The sequence below is a fragment of the Cyprinus carpio genome, chromosome B15 (assembly GCF_018340385.1).
Source record: "Cyprinus carpio isolate SPL01 chromosome B15, ASM1834038v1, whole genome shotgun sequence".
In the NCBI taxonomy this organism is placed as follows: Eukaryota; Metazoa; Chordata; class Actinopteri; order Cypriniformes; family Cyprinidae; genus Cyprinus; species Cyprinus carpio.
The window spans coordinates 6,285,147-6,303,597 of record NC_056611.1 but is presented as its reverse complement, the minus strand read 5'-3'; the positions used below and the strand labels follow the sequence as shown (position 1 = coordinate 6,303,597).

Below are 18,451 nucleotides of genomic sequence, written 5' to 3'. Positions count from 1 at the left end.
CAGGAAAATGAACCTAAGCACACAGTAAAAGAGTGGCTTTTAGAGAACTCTGTGAATGTCCTTGAGTGGCCCAGCCAGAACCTGGGATTGAACCCAATCAAATATATGAGAGAAACCTGAAAATGTGCTTTTGCCCCCATCCAACCAGACAGTGCTTGAGAGGTGAAAAGCTGAGGAGAAGAATGGCAGATAATTGCCAAATGATGATGATCAAAGCTTGTTGCATCATACCCAAAAAGATTTGAGGCTGTAACTGGTGCCAAAGATGCTTCAATAAAATATTGAGCAAAGGCTTCGCTTTTTATTTTTAATAAATTTGCAAAGATTTCAAACAAACTTCTCTGTTGTCATTATGGGGTATTGTTTATAGAATTTTGAGGAAAATAATTTAATTCATTTTAGAATAAGGCTGTAACACAACAAAATGTGGAAAAAGTGAAGCGCTGTGAATACTTTCTGGATGCAATGTAAATGTGCACAAAATACAGTTCACAAGGGCAATGCCTTGACACCTGTGTTTATTTGAAATCACAGTAAACAACTACCAACGCATTTCAAATCAATATGAATCACAACAGTTAAAGACATTAATATACGTCCTCAACGTTGCAGTAAAAAGTATGGTTTCCCAAAACCCCTGAATCTATACACTGATATAGCCTGCTTCTTCATTTTATTGGCCTTCAGACATTGAGTAACTCACAGTTCCTGTAAGCAACGCTTAAAACTGTGTGCTTTACTTCAGTTTCGCTTCGATGTTGTACATAGAAACTCCTCCTAACTGAAATACGAGACGCTTTTTAACACTTAAATTTCACCTGTAGCCTACATCATTATCAGCCACATCCACGTTGAGAAGAAACCTGGAATCAACTTATTTATCCTTTACTTGCTGAATGTAACAATTCGGAACACGGCATTGTCATCTAACCACAACAAAAACTCTGTGAGACCTTTTCGTAACCTTTTACACGTCGCAGTTCCGGGTATTTTGTAGGTTGGGAAAGTGACTATGGAAGCATGAACGACGCGCTGGAGTTGAAGCCCATTCAAGTTGTCTATGACAACAATAACGTGTCGAGTGACCAAACGATTGAGGTAAGTTTTCAAAAATGTGTCTTTTATTCATTTTAATCTAGTCTTCAGGTCATTGACAAGTTTGGTTTCACATGATGTTTGTCCAAGTACGCAAACGTCAAGCTCTACTAAGAGAACGCTACAGTTTTACCCCGAGGGACTTGCATTGTTGTATCGGTTTGATCGTAAGATCTGTGGAAAAACTTTTTTATTTTTACTTTCTAATCCCGTACAAAAGGTACTGTGGTGCTACCTTAATGCTTATACATGACACGACCTGAATAATAACCATAATCGTTTTACCATTTATTTACATTGTAAACTGCAAGGTGGCTATTGTCTAAAAATATGCTTTCTAAGCTACACTGCAACTGTACAGAACAAGGAATTTTATTTTTATTTATTTATTTATTTGTAACCCTGTAATTCATCTAGTTAAGTGGTTATTTAGAAAATTCCTCTTACAAAAAAAAAAAAAAAAGAAAAAAAAAAAAAAACTCCTGGGGTGCGTTTCCCAAAAGCAACTGCAAGTTCAGTCGTTCCCAATAAAGTTAAATGGAGCTACAACAATAGTTATTTTTCGATGGACGCACACCTGACCAGGTTTCGAGACCAAAGACTATGAAACTATCTAAGGCTGGTTTGAGATGTGTTTTTATTTATTTATTCATTTACTTTTTTTTTTTTTTTTTTTTTTTGTCGGCAGGATTACTATAGTAGGCTACATGGCTGCAAAAAGTTGTAAAATGTGGTGTGATTCTCAAAAATTTAAAGATATTTTAGAGATATTTATATTATTATTGATGAACGTATGTATGTATGTATTTATATATATATATGTGTGTGTGTGTGTGTGTGTGTGTGTATATATCTACAGGATGATGATGTGTAAATTCTTCTCATTTTGTTTAACAATCATATTTTTTAACTTAGTGCTGGACTTCAGAAGCTACATAAATACTTTAACTACATAAATGTTTAGCATTAGACAAAATAAGTACAATTTACCCTGATCATTCAATTGAAAAAGTTTACACCCCCTGTCTCTTATTGCGTAGCCTTCTTGAGTGTCAGTACATGTTTTCATTTTGTAATAGTTATGCATAAGTCCCTCAATTGTCCTCAGAGTTAAAAGATGGATTTCAAAATCATACAATCATGTTAGAAAGGGTCCAAATATGCAGAAGGTGCTGGAAAACCAAAGAATGTGCAGGAGCTGGAGAAGTTTTCTGAAGAACAGCAGGCAGGTGAACTGCTCAGGACATACAAGGGACTCATGAACAACTATTACAAAATATAAAAACATTGTGCATCATCCAGGAAATGACACATAGTATTAAGATTCAAGGGTATGAAAACCTGTGAATTGGGTCATTTTTTTAAATTCAGTTGTTATTTTGTCTTGTGGAGTTTATGTATACATCTTTTATGTGAAATAACTCAGGACAGTACTAAATACATATTTTCATGATCCCTCTTATTTTGTTTCAGTTATTAACATTTTGCACATTCTGCAAGGGGTATGTAAATTATGAGCACAAAGGTGTGTGTGTGTGTGTTAATTGGCACATTTCAAAAATGTACTCTTTTCTTTATCATGGGCCCTCTCCATTGCCCCGTCCTGTACCATTTTAATGTTTTTACTCTTTTGTTAGTGGCTGTTGTCTAAAAATATACTTTCCATACTGCAACTGTACAGAGCAATTTAAACAGATTTAATATCTTAATGTTTGTGTATATTGTATAAATTGTCACAAATGTTCAAAGGTGATTCCAGGGAATGGTGCTTGCTCAGGCCCCGACAGTTCAGAGAGAAATGAAGTGTCCCCTTTGCTATCAACAAGACAGGTATATGCCTTACTCCTAACTTTTGATTGGCTAAAGTAATTAACTGAATGAATGAAACTATGATGGTTCTTAGCCAAAGCAAAACCATTTTGACATGCATTCAAATACATAAGCTGCTCCTTCCATTTTGTCTTGCTCTGAAACCTGATATGCAATGACTCAAATAATAAATATGCAAACCTGTTTGGGAAATACAGAAACAGTCTAAATAACCTACATACAATACATTGTTTTCACTCATTGTTATTCAAATAAGCTCCACTTTATATGTGTGCCCTGACATTTTGTACTGTGTGCAGAATTTTAAGCGGCAAACTGATCCTTTAGTTTAGTTTGACCTGTCAGTCTTGATTTGTGTGTTTTCAGGTCGCTGAGAACAATGGGGAACAGCGCCTCCAGGTGGATGAAGGCGTCGATACTGACTCCCTAAGTCAACCCAAGGTAAATCTTAAATGCAACAGTCAAACAAAGATGTTTAATGTAATAGTAACAGCTCTCTGTATCCAGACTTGGCTTTGAATATCACTAAGGTACAGTAAGAAAACCGTGTTCCTCTGTTTGTTTGCAGTGGCGGAGGGAGCTGCGGAGGGTCAAGAGAGAACTGAATGAAGTGGTGGTGTGGAAACTCAAACTACGGACAGTGATACTTATCGTCTTTATTGCCATTGCTCTGGTTATTGGGATCTCAATCATTGTGTGCGCAGGTACCAATGCTCCATTCAGATTCTTTATCTAGTGTGAATGCTATTGATAATGTAACTATTTGTTACATATTCTGCTGTTTTTATGCACTATTAATAGGAAACAAAGTCTCAGCTTTCACATTCTGTCAATTTTATCACAAAATACACATTTTTATTTTACACATTAAATACACATTTTACTCACATTTTTTTGTGAGTGTTGATTTATTAAATACATTTAATTAATTTATTATTAAATGAAATTTATTTTTGGTAGGCCAAGTGCATCCTGAATTCTTAGCTGACACCAGTCATATCTGGCTTGATCTTATGACACTGATGTTTGAAGTTATGAGATCAGAGAAGCGTTCCTCTATACATTCATATGTCATCATATTCATATGTCTGTACAAACATATGTTTCTGACGTTATTCCTGTGTAAGATTCTGATTGTATTTTATTGTTGTTTTGCAACCCTCTGTGTTTTAAAGTTGGTCATGATGATGAGGATGAAAAATATGACAAATCATCATTTGTGGTGCCGCGCTTCTTCAAAGGGAATTTCACTCTGGACGCTAAAAGTTTCCATTCAGACACTCAGGACGAAAAGACTATAATAGAGCTGACACAGCAGGTAAATACAAGAATGATCTGACCGTTATTATAGATACTGTACCTGTAAAGTAGGTTTGAGAAACCCATTTGTACGCTTTACATAACTACACACATATCATACTCCGAAGTTTGAAGAAGTCAGAGACATAAATTTATTTTTAAATTAACATGGATTTAAAGAATAAATATTCACCATGCTTTTTTTTTTTTGTTTTTTTTTTTTCAAATGTTTCACATGATTTCCCTGACTAATCCTGAATCTGAAACTAAATGAATGTTCCACATTTAGTGCAAACGAGACTCCTGCGACGTGTGTGTGCATGCACCCACAATGGTGGCCAAAAACACTAGTATTTTCTCTGGCTAAAATGGTTTTAAATCAGTGATTTCTATCTTTTGTTGTAGTTTGTCAGTAGGAAATATCAGTTTACATTTCCAAACATTCATCATGCCTTTAATTGTAATAATCCAGTGAGATTTTTGTTTACACAAGAAATCTGACACAGAGATCTGATCTCATCATCATCATTCAGTCTGTCTGGAATGACATGAAGAAACAGAACAAACTGAGACAGACTAAATACAGAAGAACTGTGACAGTGTCTTCAAGATGCTTCAAGAGACCTACCTGCAAAACTACAGTACTGTTAAAAGTTTTAGGCACTTGTGTAAAAATACTGTAACATGAGGATGCTGTCAAAAAATAATCAAATAGATTTTCTTTATCAAATTACTTCTAATAACTAAATTAAATCAACATTTATTGTGACCATCCTTTGCGTTTAAAGTAGCTTTTACCCTTGGTGCATTAGTGCATAGTTTTTCAGGCAGCTTTGCAGGTAGGTCGCTACAGCAAAAGATAGAAATAAATAACTGACTTAAAACCATTTAGTTGGTCAAAATACTAGTGCTGTAATAATTTTGGCCACTACTATACATTATATTTTTTATAAAGAATGAACAATGCTTTCATTTGACATCATCACTGTTTAGAAGTGTTGCACAAATCAAGAGTTTCTTTAAAAAAAAAAAAAAAAAACCATTTGTGATTCACAGAAGAAAGTAAGTCAGAGAGGTTTGGTACTTATTAGTGAGGGTGAGTAAATAATGACAAAATGTTTATTTTGTGGGTGAACTAACCAGCCTGAGTGGGATGTGCCACAACTTGCCCTTATGCTTTCAAAGTGGCATTGTCTTCTCTCTCTCTCTCTCTCTCTCTCTCTCTCTCTCTCAGTGCTGTTCCTGGGGGCACTGCATATTTGAGATGTTTTGTTTATCTACACATCTGTTTTTTTTTTTTTTACAGCTCAGTAGTAGAATGACTCAAGATGTATTAGATAAGCTAGACATCCAGGAGAAGAATGGAAAAACATTTATTTTTTTTGCTAGTTACATGTATGATTAATTAGTCAATATATGTCTGTCTCTCCCATACACCATGATGAACCCTCAGCTGACAGGAGTCTACAATTCTTCTCCTGCATTGGAGCGGTACTTCTCCAGTGTCACCATAAACAATCTTCAGTGAGTCAATTTCACACTCCACTGTCATATTTTAGGCCTGCTTTTCAGTTTATTTGCTTGTGCATACCGTAGTGTGCCTTTAAGCCTTTGCTTGTGCATACTGTAGTGTGCCTTTGTCCACATGTTTTTGGTGCAACCCAGACAAACACATCTCAATTATATCAAGTTAAATTTGACCGAAATTACCTTTTAATGCTGTGTTTCCATACAGGAATACTACAGGCCAGTTCAAGCTCAAGTTCATGATGCCTTTAGAACATGACGAGTTGATACGCTACACTTTGAGTCTAAAGATGGTCAAAAATGTGCTGCTCCAACACTTGTATGATCGAGACACGGGAGACTCTTTCTATATCAAACCAACATCACTCCACATGGAAGGTGAGGAGATATTTTTAAAACAAAATAAGAATAATAAATTCTAAATAAATAATAATACACTCAAAACAGTTATTGATAATATTACAATTATTAAAAGGACTTCCAAATATAAAATAAATCTGTTTTTGTTTTATTAGTAGAACTGACTATGATTTTCTTGTTTTTTGTTTGCTTTTTTTCAGCTGGATAAATAAGCAAAACTTGAATTACAAGATGGATGTTTTAAATTGAACCACGTCCCTTCATCAGAAAACAAAACATTCCAAACATCACATTATTTCATTTGACTGCCTTCCCCACTCTTTAACAGATCTCTAAATAATAATAATAATAACCCACCATTAATAATTAACTCAGTCTTTATGGGTTCACTTAAAAAAATCCAGTGATCATACAGTATGTTTTACAAACTTTATATAAAAATTGTAGATATTTAACACTTTCAAAACACTTAATGGAAAACAGTAGAGTAAAACAGATTTTGCATTAGTAATAATAATAATATATTTTAGAATAGATAGATGTAGCCTACTGTTAAGAAATATGGAGGTTTACATTTGTCACAATTTGAGTCTCAAAAGATTATCGAAACACTGAATATGGAACTTCCAAACCTGTTCTGTTGTTATGGTGTTAACTTCCATGTTGCTCCAGGATGAATTTCTATAATAATACTATAAGTGTACTTTACTTTTATTGATCTCCATTGGACCATTTTTAAGCACTGTGGAGCAATTCTTTGTAGGTGTGTGAAATTTTTTTAAATGCTTTTTTTAAATAAAAAAATGTGCTTTAAAAAATGTGCTTTAATGGAATTATTTTACTGTATTTCTACATGAAAAATATAAATAATCTGTATTATAATCCAGATGATCTGAATTATTTTTCCTGATAAATAAGGTACAAAGTTTATCTTTTTTAGAGGGCACCACCTTAGTTAGAGCTTTTGGACCTTTTTTTGTTTATTAATTAGAATTTTTTTTGTGTGTAATTCTTAAGTTTATAAGTAGTCAAACATGAAAGATTAATTCACAGAGCATTTACAAGTAGATTAAAAAAAAAAAAAACTCTTATTCAACCACCCTCACACTCTTGTGGACGGATCAACTACTGTATAACCAGTCCATTACTCATTCTACTGTAACAGTAAGTGCTGATTGGGGTGGGGCACGGTCTGTAATGGCAGCTAGCCTGTGTTGTCATCAGTAGTTGATGTTAATTCATTTATTAAAAATGAATGATTGTATGTATGTATTTCTGTAGTTTTTGTGTCAGTGTATCCAATGTTAGAACCTGCATTGTTTTTGGTCTTATGTCCAGTAGGGGGCAGTATTGCTACCAGAAATATTAGAATTATATTACTAGTAAGTAATAAAATGTTTTACAGACATAAATGTTTGGTGAAATTATTTGCATTTTCTTTGTTGCACTTGGCTGGTGACACCAGCAAGAAATTATTATCTTGAATATAACCAGCTCTTTAATTTCTCTAAGGTAAAACTCTTAAGTTTCTTTCACCTTCTCTTAAATTTTCACCTTCTCCTAAACGTTTTAAAAGTCTAATACACAAATTAAAATAATAACATCACATTTCACTCTTATTTCAGGAAGTGTATTAGATATGGAAATCTGATGATGTAAACCAAAAGAAAAGTCCCACAAAGAGATGACTGTGCTTTCATTCTCTGTTGATTGTTACTGTGACGTCTCTGTAGCAGCTCTTTATTCACCATCAGCTTATCCTGAAAAAAATTTACTGTCATATAAATACTGAGAGTCCTACAGTATAAGACACAGATAGTAACATATGGAGTATTAGACAGTAAACATCTATAAACAACTTTTCCTTTGTCACTTTGATACTGTAAGAGTTAGAATATTATTATTGTGTGTGTGTGTGTGGGGGGGGGTGGTTAAATATTGTATATAGTAATTGTATGAAATATACTCACAATAACAGTTTAGTCTGTCCAATTTATAATATGGATCATCCTTTAGAGCAGAAAGCAGCTTCACTGAGTCTCCTAGTTTATTATCAGACAGATCCAGTTCTCTCAGGTGTGAAGTGTTTGATCCCAGAGCTGAAGCCAAAGCAACACAACCTTCATCTGTGACACCACAATTAATCAGCCTGTAGGGAAGATGATTACACACTTTGTAGTTTGCACAATGATACTGTGTAATCGGTGTGTAAAAAATGACTTCAGTAATGCAGTCAATGGCCTGAAAACACATTTAACCAGATGCTATGTGTGCTGGAAATGTGGGTTGGATGAAAGTGCTGGTTTATATCCACCTTATTTTTCCCGCATATGCAGGCGCAGTCTTTTTTAAATTTAATGTGTCTGGCTTCCTGTCTCATTCGCTTTCAACTGTTCTTGTAAACTGGTGTTTCTTACCATATTATTTTAATGTATTAATTATGAACACGTAATAATTAACACACACAATTAATTATAAATACACTGGTTTGTAGTACAAACAGTTCCCTATCGAACAGGAACTCCCGTTGCGTCACTTGAAGGTTATGGGTGTACTCCTGTTTCCTCTGATACAGAAGCCTGATTAGTTAATGCTTGTGTAGCCACACAAACCAATGGTGCTAGAGCCCACCAGAATGGGAGGAGCCGACTGATATATACTGTAAGTCTGCCCAGAGTGCCATCTTGTCAGAATTTTATCCTTCAGCGATGAGACCATCTCTGACTCTGCAATCAAGAAGGCTAAGAAGGCTGAGGCTTGCCTGCTCTCCACCATAGAAGGAGTACTGGCAGCAGAAGAGATCCAGCCTTCTCCTGTGGCCATCGGGCTATTCCCATAGAGTAAATATGAGCAAATCCAAGGAACTCTTAAACGATCCAGATGGGCACAGTGAGAGCATCATTCAAGTTGGGGACTGTGCGTTCTTTCAGGGTGTTTCAGAGATTGCTCAGCCTTATGTCAGCTGCAACCTCAGTGATTCCCCTTTGCCTGCTGCTCATGCAGCCGCTCCAATAATGGCTCAGAACTTCTGTTCCTTCCCATGCCTGGCGCCTGGGATGGCGTTATATCAGGATGACCCATTGCTAGGTCAAAGCCATAGTCCCCTGGACGACTGCTTGCCTGTTTCAATCAGGCATTCAGCTGGGGATGACCTCCAGAAGGATGATAGTTACGACGGATGCCTCAAGCTCGGTTTGCACAGATACTATTTGAACTGAACTGAGTTCGATGACATCACTGAATCAATGATGAACTGACTTTAACAGAAATTGAGTGTTTACTGTTGGCCTTTTGTATCATTACACAATATTTTTTCTATTTAATACTGTAAAGCTGCTTTGACACAATCTGTATTGTTAAAAGCGCCATATGAATAAAGGTGACTTGACTTGACTTGACTTGACTCGGGCTTGGACGCTCTGTACGAGGGCAACCTGACATTTGGCTCCTGGTCGATCCATGAGCAACGCCTGCCTATGAACTGCCTCAAGATAATGGCAGTCTGTCTGGCCCTGAAAACCTTTCTGCCAGCATTTATGGGACATCACATCCTGGTCCGTTCAAATAATGACAGTGGTAGCTTATATCAATTACCAAGGTGGGCTCCCGTCACGTCCCCTTTACAGGATGACTCAACGTCTCCTGCTTTGGGCACAGATCAAACTACTTCCTTTAAGAGCAATTCATGTCCTGGGCAAATTAAACCAGGTAGCGGACATGCTATCCAGAGACAATATAGCTCCAGAAGAGTGGAGAGTCCCCAGTTTGTTCAAATGATTTGGTCTGTCTTCGGCAAGGGATGAAATGAAATGCTCTCTCCTTCTGGTGGCCCCTCTATGGAAAAACCTGACTTGGTTCCCAGAACTAATTCAGCTGCTGTCTGCAACCCTGTGGCCAATACTGCTGAGGAGAGATCTTTTCTCGCAATCTAGGGGCAAGATTTGGCACTCCCAGTCACAGTTGTGGAGCCTCCATGTTTGGCCCCTCGACAGGAGTCTAGCCAGCTTCCCGCAAGAGTCACTAATACCATTCTATGACATCTAACAATGACAATTTATTTATATAGCACAATTAATTTCAACATCTGTCCACCAATGTGCTTTCCAGTAAGTCATTAAAAACAGAAAAACCACACAACAAACAAACAATAAAATTATAAATCATACAAATATCCCATCAGCCATACGCTTTAGAAAATAAGAACGTCTTTAGCCTAGACTTAAAAATATTAACAGAAGAAGCTTGTCTAATGGAGAGTGGAAAGCCTGGGGGCAGCAATACAGAAAGCACGATCACCAAACTTAATGATCACACTGCAAAGACTCTTTCTATTAAATCTATATGGAATCGTGAATTAACAGATTTAGACTTATCGTCGACTGGGAGAGGGTGTGGTCTAATCTAATCTTAACTTCTAAAAACTTGGTTCATCGTCTTATCTATTTCAAAGTCATCCATAGAGCTACATATCTCCTTACAAGAAGTTTAAAATGAAACTGCAATCGACCTATAAGAAGACAATAATACAAAACTGGTTTACCCCGAACATATGTGCAAATTTTTTTTGGATAAATAGCCTCCTTGGGAAAGTGACCTGTGAATGCACAATGGCATGAATGAACGGAGATAGGCCTGGGACTATTGATGCATGGCAATATTTTTCTTCTGACATTTTGGAATATATAAAGAAATGAAAATGTAATTTTTTTTTCATCGCTTTCAGATTGTGAATTGTGGTTATAAATAAAAAAAATAAAAAGTTAATCACAAAAAAAGAAAGCATGATCGCACTTCAGCCTCGATTTAGGAATAACCAATAGATCCTGGTTGGAAGACCGAAGGGATCTAATGGGTTGATAATTATTCAGTAACTCACATATATAGGTAGGGGCCAAACCATTTTGAGATTTATAAACAAGGAGCAAAATTTTAAAATCCACTCTAAAATGAACAGGCAACCAGTGTAGTGAGCGTAAAATAGGAGTAATATGCTGCCTCTTTTTGACCACTCAAGAGCCGAGCCCCAGCATTTTGAATAAGCTGCAGACGGGATAAAGCTGTCTGTCTAATCCCAAAATAAAGTGAGTTACAATAGTCCAGCCTAGATAAAATAAAGGCGTGAATCACTTTTTCAAAATCTTTAAAAGAAAGAAAAGTCTTTGCTTTAGAAAGCAAACGCAGATAAAAAAAGGAAGTTTTGACAACCAAATTAATTTGATGGTCAAACTTTAGGTCATCATCAAAAATGAAACCCAGGTTTTTTTACCCATGATTTCAGACACAGTGACATCCCACCCAAATCCAATTTCAGAGAGTCTGAAAATTCAGATGGGCTAAAAACAATAATTTCAGTTTTCTTTTCATTAAAAATTAAAAAAAAAAAATAAATAATGAAAGCCAAGCCTTCACATCCACCAAACAAGCCATAAGAGATTCACAACCCACAGAATTTTGTTTAACAGGCAGATAAACCTGAGTGTCATCCACATAACAGTGAAATGACAGCCCATGTTTTCTAAAAATTGAACCAAGAGGGAGCATACAGAGAGAAAAAAAGACAAGGCGCCAAAATAGAACCCAGGGGAACCCCACAGGGCAAAAAAGCATTACTTGAGTAATGTTCACCTATCTTGACTGAAAAAATCCTATTTGCAAAATACAATTTAAACCAATCTAGAGCTACACCTCTTAAATCATTGTAATGTTCTAATTGATCAATGAGAACAGCATGGTCAACTGTATTGAAAGCGGCCATCAAATCTAAGAGCACAAGAACTGCAGAATCCCCTGAATCACAGGATATTAAAATATCATTAAAAACCTTCAAAAGTGCAGTCTCTGTGGAATGGCATTTGTGAAAGCCTGACTGAAATGTTTCAAACATTGAATTATCAGTGTAACATTCTAGAGGCTAGAGTGCCATTTATACCTTTACACCCTTAAATAGTGTTCAACACAAAGCCTGGATCCATATTCCTGTGACGTGTCCCACGTGCTAACATTTCTTCAGGAGTTGTTGAACAAGTTGAGAGCCCAGGTTATTTCCCTCTTAGCTCTCCCTGCGGCAGATGGCAAGCAGGGAATCAAATTACAGTACTGTGTCCTGTTAGGACACGCAGAGTGTACGTTGAGCGCTCTGAATTGTTCAAACAACCAGAGCAGCTCTTTGAGTGGATTGGAGGATTCCTGAAAGGGCTGCCAGTCACAAAGCAGAGACTATCTTGCTGGATAGTAGATGCTTTATTCCTGGCTTATGCTACTGCCTTGGAATGTCCTGTAGGTGTGAAGGAGAGTATCACTGCGCATGCACATACTCTGATGTGCATGTAAACAATGCTGCTGACCTAGAACACGCATGCACTGCGTCTTGTTTATGTTCAGAGGAAAGCACGCACATACGCTGTGATACTCTCCAAAATGGTGCTAGGGTGAAGTGCAGTAGAAGAATTGTTAAATAAAGTTATTTTTTGTTTTCTTTGCACACAAAAAGTATCCTCGTAGATTCATAAAATTACAGTTGAACTACTGATGTCTCATGGACTATTTTATCAACGTTCTTGGCACCTTTCTAGACCTTAAACGTGGAGCTCTCAGATTTCATCAAAAATATCTTCATTTATGTCCCGAAGATGAACGAAGGTCTTACTGGTTTGAAACGACATAAGGGTGAATAATAAATGACAGAATTTTCATATTTGGGTGAACTATCCTTTTAATATATTAATAAAATGTACTCTTTTCTCTCTCTCTCTCTCTCTCTCTCTCTCTCTCTCTCTCTCTCTCTCTCTCTCTCTCTCTCTCTCTCTCTCTCTCTCACATTCTCTCATTTATTTATTTTTTGGACCTAGTGTGAAGATTGACTGGACTTTACTGGATTTTATTTTTTTATTTTTTTCGGCAACAAGTTAAATCCAATGTATTTAACAGCACTGTAAGTATAGAGTGAGTTAAACAGTTAAACTATTACATTATCATAAATAATGTTTTACTTAGGAGAAAGGTGATAAAGAGAGATGATCTTACCTCAGTGACTCGAGTTTACATTGAGGATTTTTTAGTACATCAGAGAGCAGCTTCACTCCAGCATTTCCTAGTTTATTCCAGGACAGATTTAGCTGTCTTAAGTGTGAGGGGTTTGATAACAGAGCTGAAGCCAGATCATCACAACCTGCATCTGTTACATTACACCTCCTCAACCTGTAGAGAAAAATTAGACTATTCACTCACACAGAGTCTATTATTGAAAGCCCACTGTCCAATCAACATTCAGGTCAGCAATTTTTTAAAGGCTATATAAAATAGTCCAATTTCATGCCCGGTTGCATGAAACTCCTTACGCTAAGAAATCCAATCATCCAATTTCAGAGACGAGATGATATTGTGACTCACATACATTAAGTATGGGGCATCACGTTTCATCTGCTAATGAATTGATGATCTTACCACAGTATCTCCAGTTTACAGTGAGGATTCTCCAGTACATCAGAGAGCAGTTCCACTCCTGAATTTTGAAGTTTATTCTCAGACAGATTCAGATTTCTCAGGTGTGATGGGTTTGATGCCAGAGCTGACGTCAGAGCAGCTAAACCTTTATTTCTGACACCACAATTAGTCAACCTGTAGAAAATGGCACACTTATTACTCTCTCATCAGAACACAGAGTAAAAAAAAAACTGTAAAAACAAACAAACAAACAGACAAAAAAAAAACTCATCACCTGTCAAATCCATATTAGATGGATCATTGAACTAAAGTCTAAAATATCACAGAGCACAATCTATGGGACAATCTTAAGACTCATTCAAGCGGTATAATTAAATTAAATATTTCAATATAATTAATTTTTTTTTTTTTTTTACATATCTGTATTGTCATGCAACATTGATAACATTCATTACATAGGTGAGTTTACCTTTACAAAACTACAAAACTACAAATGTATGGAGTTGTGATGTGTGTTTGTACAACATTGTCTTCATTTATCATAGTTCTTACTGTGTTGAGGTTGGGTCTGTTTAAAGTCATGAGATTTAAATGTTGACTGTGATGTGAAAGTGTGTATTTTAGTGTGACTATCAGTATCAAGTTACTGAGTAGTAGCTGATGTGTTTGAACACTTACAGCTCAATCACCTGAACACAGCAGCTAAATACCTTAAAATATACTTTGGATGTTTACATTTATTTGTATATATTTTGTGTTTTATGTGCAAAAGTCATGCAGTGTATGGCCTTACTTCAGTTTCTGCAGTTTACAGTGAGGATTTTTCAATGCAGCAGATAGCTGCTCCACTCCTGAGTTTCCTAGTTTATTATCAGACAGATACAGATCTCTTAGGTGTGAGGGATTTGATTTTAAAGCAGAAGCCAAAAATTCACAACCTTGTTTTGCGATGCCACAGTCTCTCAATCTACAGAGATTAGAGAACAAATACATCATCATAGATCACTTTAGCAGTTATTCCATTATTAGAAAGGAAGAACACATTTAAAGTGCAAATCAGTCACTTGTTTTGTTCTTATAGCTCAGTGGTTCTCAACCTTTTTTGGGCCAGCACCCCCCTACCCATTATTCAGGTACCTCACCACCCCCCATCAAACAAAAAGTAGTCTAATTGTCTTCACAGACTATTGAGGTTGATTATTATTTTGAGTTTGGACTGGTATTATATTTACAGTAGCATTAAAATGTATAGGGTCATTACTTTTTTTAAAAAGAAATTACAAGGATCCATTGATGAAAAAAAATGAAATGATAGTGATATACATTTTTTAAAACAGATTATTTGAAAATAAGTGCAATAACATTTATTTGCAGAGTTTTTAAGCATGTTGGTGATTTTCATTGCTAAATATTTGGTGACGTTGTTGCCCCAAATTTAAAAAGACTTGATAAAAATTCCTGTTTAGAATATATTCACGCTCAGGGGACGAGACCATGTAAACTTTTCACAATGATAATATTTATTTATTTATTTTTTAAAACCCACATAGCTTGCTGAAATACTTCTGCGGTTTCCTCATCTACCTCTGCCATGCTAATCAGGACCTGTCTCTGTGACTCTGATCGCGTCTGACCTGCCTGTTTCCACTATACGCCTTCCATTTCCACTATACTCTCTCTCACACATACATGCATTCTTCTCTTACATACACATATTTTCTTTAGACATACATACATTCTCTCTTTCTCTCTGTCTCTATATATATGTATGCATGTTTGTTGAAAAGAGAGTGTATGTGTGTGCGAGAGTAGAAATGTATGTATGTACATGGAGAATGTATGTGTGTGAAAGCAAAAATATATGTATGTAAAAGGAGAATGTAAGTGTGTGAAAGCAAAAATATATGTACGTGAAAGGAGAATGTATGTGTGTGAAAGCAAAAATATATGTAGGTGAAAGGAAAATGTAAGTGTGTGAGAATGCCAGAATGAATTATGGCTTGTATGGCCCCTCATAGTTTCTTGTTGCGGAGGCAGCCTCACGCTAGTGGCCTTTTTTTTTTCTTCATACAACTAAAGAGGAGAAAGGAGGAAAATGGAGAGGAGCAAAGATGGATGCTTTTTAGGTGAGGCTAAATAAAACAGTGGTAGGAGCAAAGACTTGGACAAGGAAAGTTTGTTTACTCTTAACAATGGCTTTAAAATTTGCTGACATATAGAAATATTCAATTTTAAGTTTTTGTAAGAACCATTTCACTTATGCTAATGTTAACAGTACACACAGTATGCTTTGTGCAACGTTTTGGATTGAAACTTTGTGAAACATTAATAAAGCACAGTTAATCGCATATAGATATTTAGAGCAGTTTATCTCGATTCAAACAAGCCTATGCACAAAATAAATCGATGCACTGATCTTGAAATAATGTTTATGTAGTGCCATGACATGCTGCTTGTCTAAAGCTATGATGTCCGGGATCTGACCATGTCACAATATTGATGCAGTGTTGAAAATACATTTTTTAAATACAGAGAAAGTATGTTAAAAGTGCATTTTAGCTCATATTCATGATGTCCCAAAAAAGCACAGTTGAGTACACTTAATTAATCTCAAGTTTATCATAAGAAATACTAAATAATCCTTTTTTGTATATTAAGTACAAAAATAGTGTGTGAAAATAAAGCACTTTAAGTAAATTATGGAAGTGTACTTTTTTAAACCATCCCTGCTCCAACACACCTGCCTGTTAGTTTCAAGTAATCCTGAACACCCTGATTAGTTGTTTTATGTGTGTTTGATTAGGGTTGGAGTAAAAACTCCAGCTTTACATTGTAAATCCCTAGTTTACATTGTTATGTGTGAGAGTCCTATGATCTTACATCAGTGTTTGCAGTTTACATTGAGGATTCTCCAGTCCAGCAGACAGCAGGTTCACACCTGAATTGCCTAGTTCATTCATAGACAGGTCCAGTTTTCTCAGGTGAGATGGGTTTAAACTTAAAGCTGAAGCCAGAGCAGCGCAACCTTTATCCGTGACACCGCAATTCCTCAACCTGAGAACAATTACACATTACAGACATCTGTCCATCAAAATATTTCAGTTCACATTAGAAGGCCCCCGAATCAGAAGCAAGGAGGAGGTCGTTCACTACTCTTAGAAGGGCCGTTTCTGTACTATGAATTACATGCAAGTAACCCTAAACCAAACCTTAATCCTTACCCAAAAATATATTAAGTACATAGTTAACATGATCTGCAGAGGAAGGACTATCATTATTTTAGATAATTTTGATAGGGGTGTGACGAGATCTCGTGGCACGTGACTGCTACTTTAAAGGGATATTATTTGTGTTGTTTATTATTTATTTTTATGTATACTATATAATTTTGTGCAATTACTTGCATGTCAGTTGAGTTTTTGGAAAAACCTTTTTCAGTGTTTACATGTTTAAACCTGCATAAAATTGATTAAAATAGATGTTTAAAGTACAATTTGATTTCAATATGCACCTTTATTTTTTTGCATTTTGTGTTTTTCAGTAGCCTGACTTCGTCATACTCATATTCTAGGCAGTCCAAAAAATGTTCCCGTCCAAAAAATGTTGTGGGCGGGGTTCGGGCTGGCACCCAGGCTAGTTTTTCAGTTGAATGAAAGACAATTTTCCACTATATATTTCATCAATGAGGACTTCTTTAAAAAAAAAGTTTAAAAATCTTGTCTTGTCTCGTTCTCGTGAACCCAGTCTCGAGTCTCGTCTCGTCTTGTGGGATAAGTGTCTCGTCACACCCCTACTGTATGACCAACTTTTCTTGTGAAGGATCAAACATATTAATTTTGATTTCAGGGCAAGAACAAAAATAAGACCCTAATGGAGTATTATTTAAAAAGCCAGAAGACAAACTTCCGGTAAATGGTTATTGGGGTTTAAAAACAGGAGTAGGAAATCAGAAGATGGAGATTAATGAAGAGTCATTTTGTGCTTAGATGTAGTGTGGTAATTGTTAATGATTATTACATTTATAACATTTATTTTAAAAACATTAATGACATTTATTGTTGAGGACAAAGGTATAGAGAAATGTTCTTACCACAGTATTTCCAGTTTACAGTGCAGATTCTCCAGTCCAGCAGATAACTGCTTTACTCCTGAATCTCCTAGTTTAATATCAGACAGGTTTAGTTCTCTCAGTTGTGAGGAGTCTGATCTCAGAGCTGAAGCCAGAGCAGCACAACCTTCATCTGCGATGTCACAATCACACAACCTGTAGAGAACACACTTGTTAAACACCACAGACTGATAACAAGTGATTTTTCTGTAACTTTTATTTTCTGTATGTTCTCTCAAGGCTGGAATACACTATATATGATTTTTGGCCTGATCTACAGTCTGGAGAAGTTGATGCTAGTTGCTGAAATTTAGAAACAGTCTGCATATTTAAGTTGACAGATTTAATAGAACATCAAATAATGTACTGTATGATGGTAACAGACTTAGATTTTTTAGCTTCACACTATGATTCCATCTAGTCTGATGATAACAAACATTTGATGTTTTGAGACGATTTGAAAACACATGCTTTTTCATTTGTCACGCATCTCCTAGCAACAAGTCCCAGTTTCGTCATATGTTTGTTGTGATGAGAGGGACTTTAAAGTCTGGTACGATCCTCAGTCGTTTAATGTTTGACGGCCAGTTTTCCTCTGTAGCTTTTTAGTCAGTAAGTGTATAATGCCCAGTGTTTTAAAATCTGTTCAGATTTAAAAAGTTGTGTAGTGCATTCCAGCCTTAAGGATATTTCACCCAAAAATGAAAATTCTGTCATCATTTACTCATTCTAGTTCTAAACCTGTATGAGTTTCATTCTTCTGCTGAACACAAAAGAAGAAATTTTGAA

The 18,451-nt window shown here is 35.9% G+C and overlaps 2 protein-coding genes across 4 annotated transcripts in view; one reads left to right on the top strand and one right to left on the bottom strand.

Annotated features, from left to right (window-relative positions):
• Positions 1-18,451, bottom strand: part of LOC109079103 (NACHT, LRR and PYD domains-containing protein 12-like) — a 30,026-nt gene that overhangs the window by 8,192 nt on the left and 3,383 nt on the right. Inside the window, exons 7-13 of one of the 2 annotated variants that reach the window (XM_042739004.1) lie at positions 17,645-17,818; positions 16,435-16,608; positions 14,348-14,521; positions 13,555-13,728; positions 13,135-13,308; positions 8,082-8,260; positions 7,726-7,871 (exon numbers count right to left, since the gene is read on the bottom strand). In XM_042739004.1, the coding sequence (XP_042594938.1) occupies positions 7,870-7,871; positions 8,082-8,260; positions 13,135-13,308; positions 13,555-13,728; positions 14,348-14,521; positions 16,435-16,608; positions 17,645-17,818 (1,051 nt within the window). In that variant the 3' untranslated portion in view covers positions 7,726-7,869. Of the gene's footprint in view, positions 1-7,725; positions 7,872-8,081; positions 8,261-13,134; positions 13,309-13,554; positions 13,729-14,347; positions 14,522-16,434; positions 16,609-17,644; positions 17,819-18,451 lie in introns of those variants that run through there. The other variant, XM_042739005.1, reaches the window with a different exon arrangement.
• Positions 614-6,929, top strand: LOC109068433 (TPA-induced transmembrane protein-like). Of its 2 annotated transcripts, XM_042739009.1 has the most exons (9): positions 614-1,098; positions 2,569-2,620; positions 2,845-2,925; positions 3,292-3,366; positions 3,494-3,629; positions 4,101-4,243; positions 5,678-5,748; positions 5,960-6,129; positions 6,312-6,929. In XM_042739009.1, the coding sequence occupies exons 2-9, from the start codon at positions 2,609-2,611 to the stop codon at positions 6,317-6,319; spliced, it is 696 nt and encodes a 231-aa protein (XP_042594943.1). In that variant the 5' UTR covers positions 614-1,098; positions 2,569-2,608; the 3' UTR covers positions 6,320-6,929. The 2 variants fall into 2 exon arrangements, with proteins under 2 accessions (XP_042594943.1, XP_042594941.1); XM_042739007.1 differs by lacking the exon at positions 2,569-2,620 and having other exon boundaries at positions 615-1,098.

Coding starts and splice junctions, on each gene's coding strand:
- LOC109068433 (XM_042739007.1), top strand. CDS start 1,021: ATGAACGACGCGCTGGAGTTGAAGCCCATTCAAGTTGTCTATGACAAC. Junction 3,367..3,493: donor ACTCCCTAAGTCAACCCAAG/GTAAATCTTAAA, acceptor GTTTGTTTGCAG/TGGCGGAGGGAGCTGCGGAG. Junction 3,630..4,100: donor CTCAATCATTGTGTGCGCAG/GTACCAATGCTC, acceptor TGTGTTTTAAAG/TTGGTCATGATGATGAGGAT.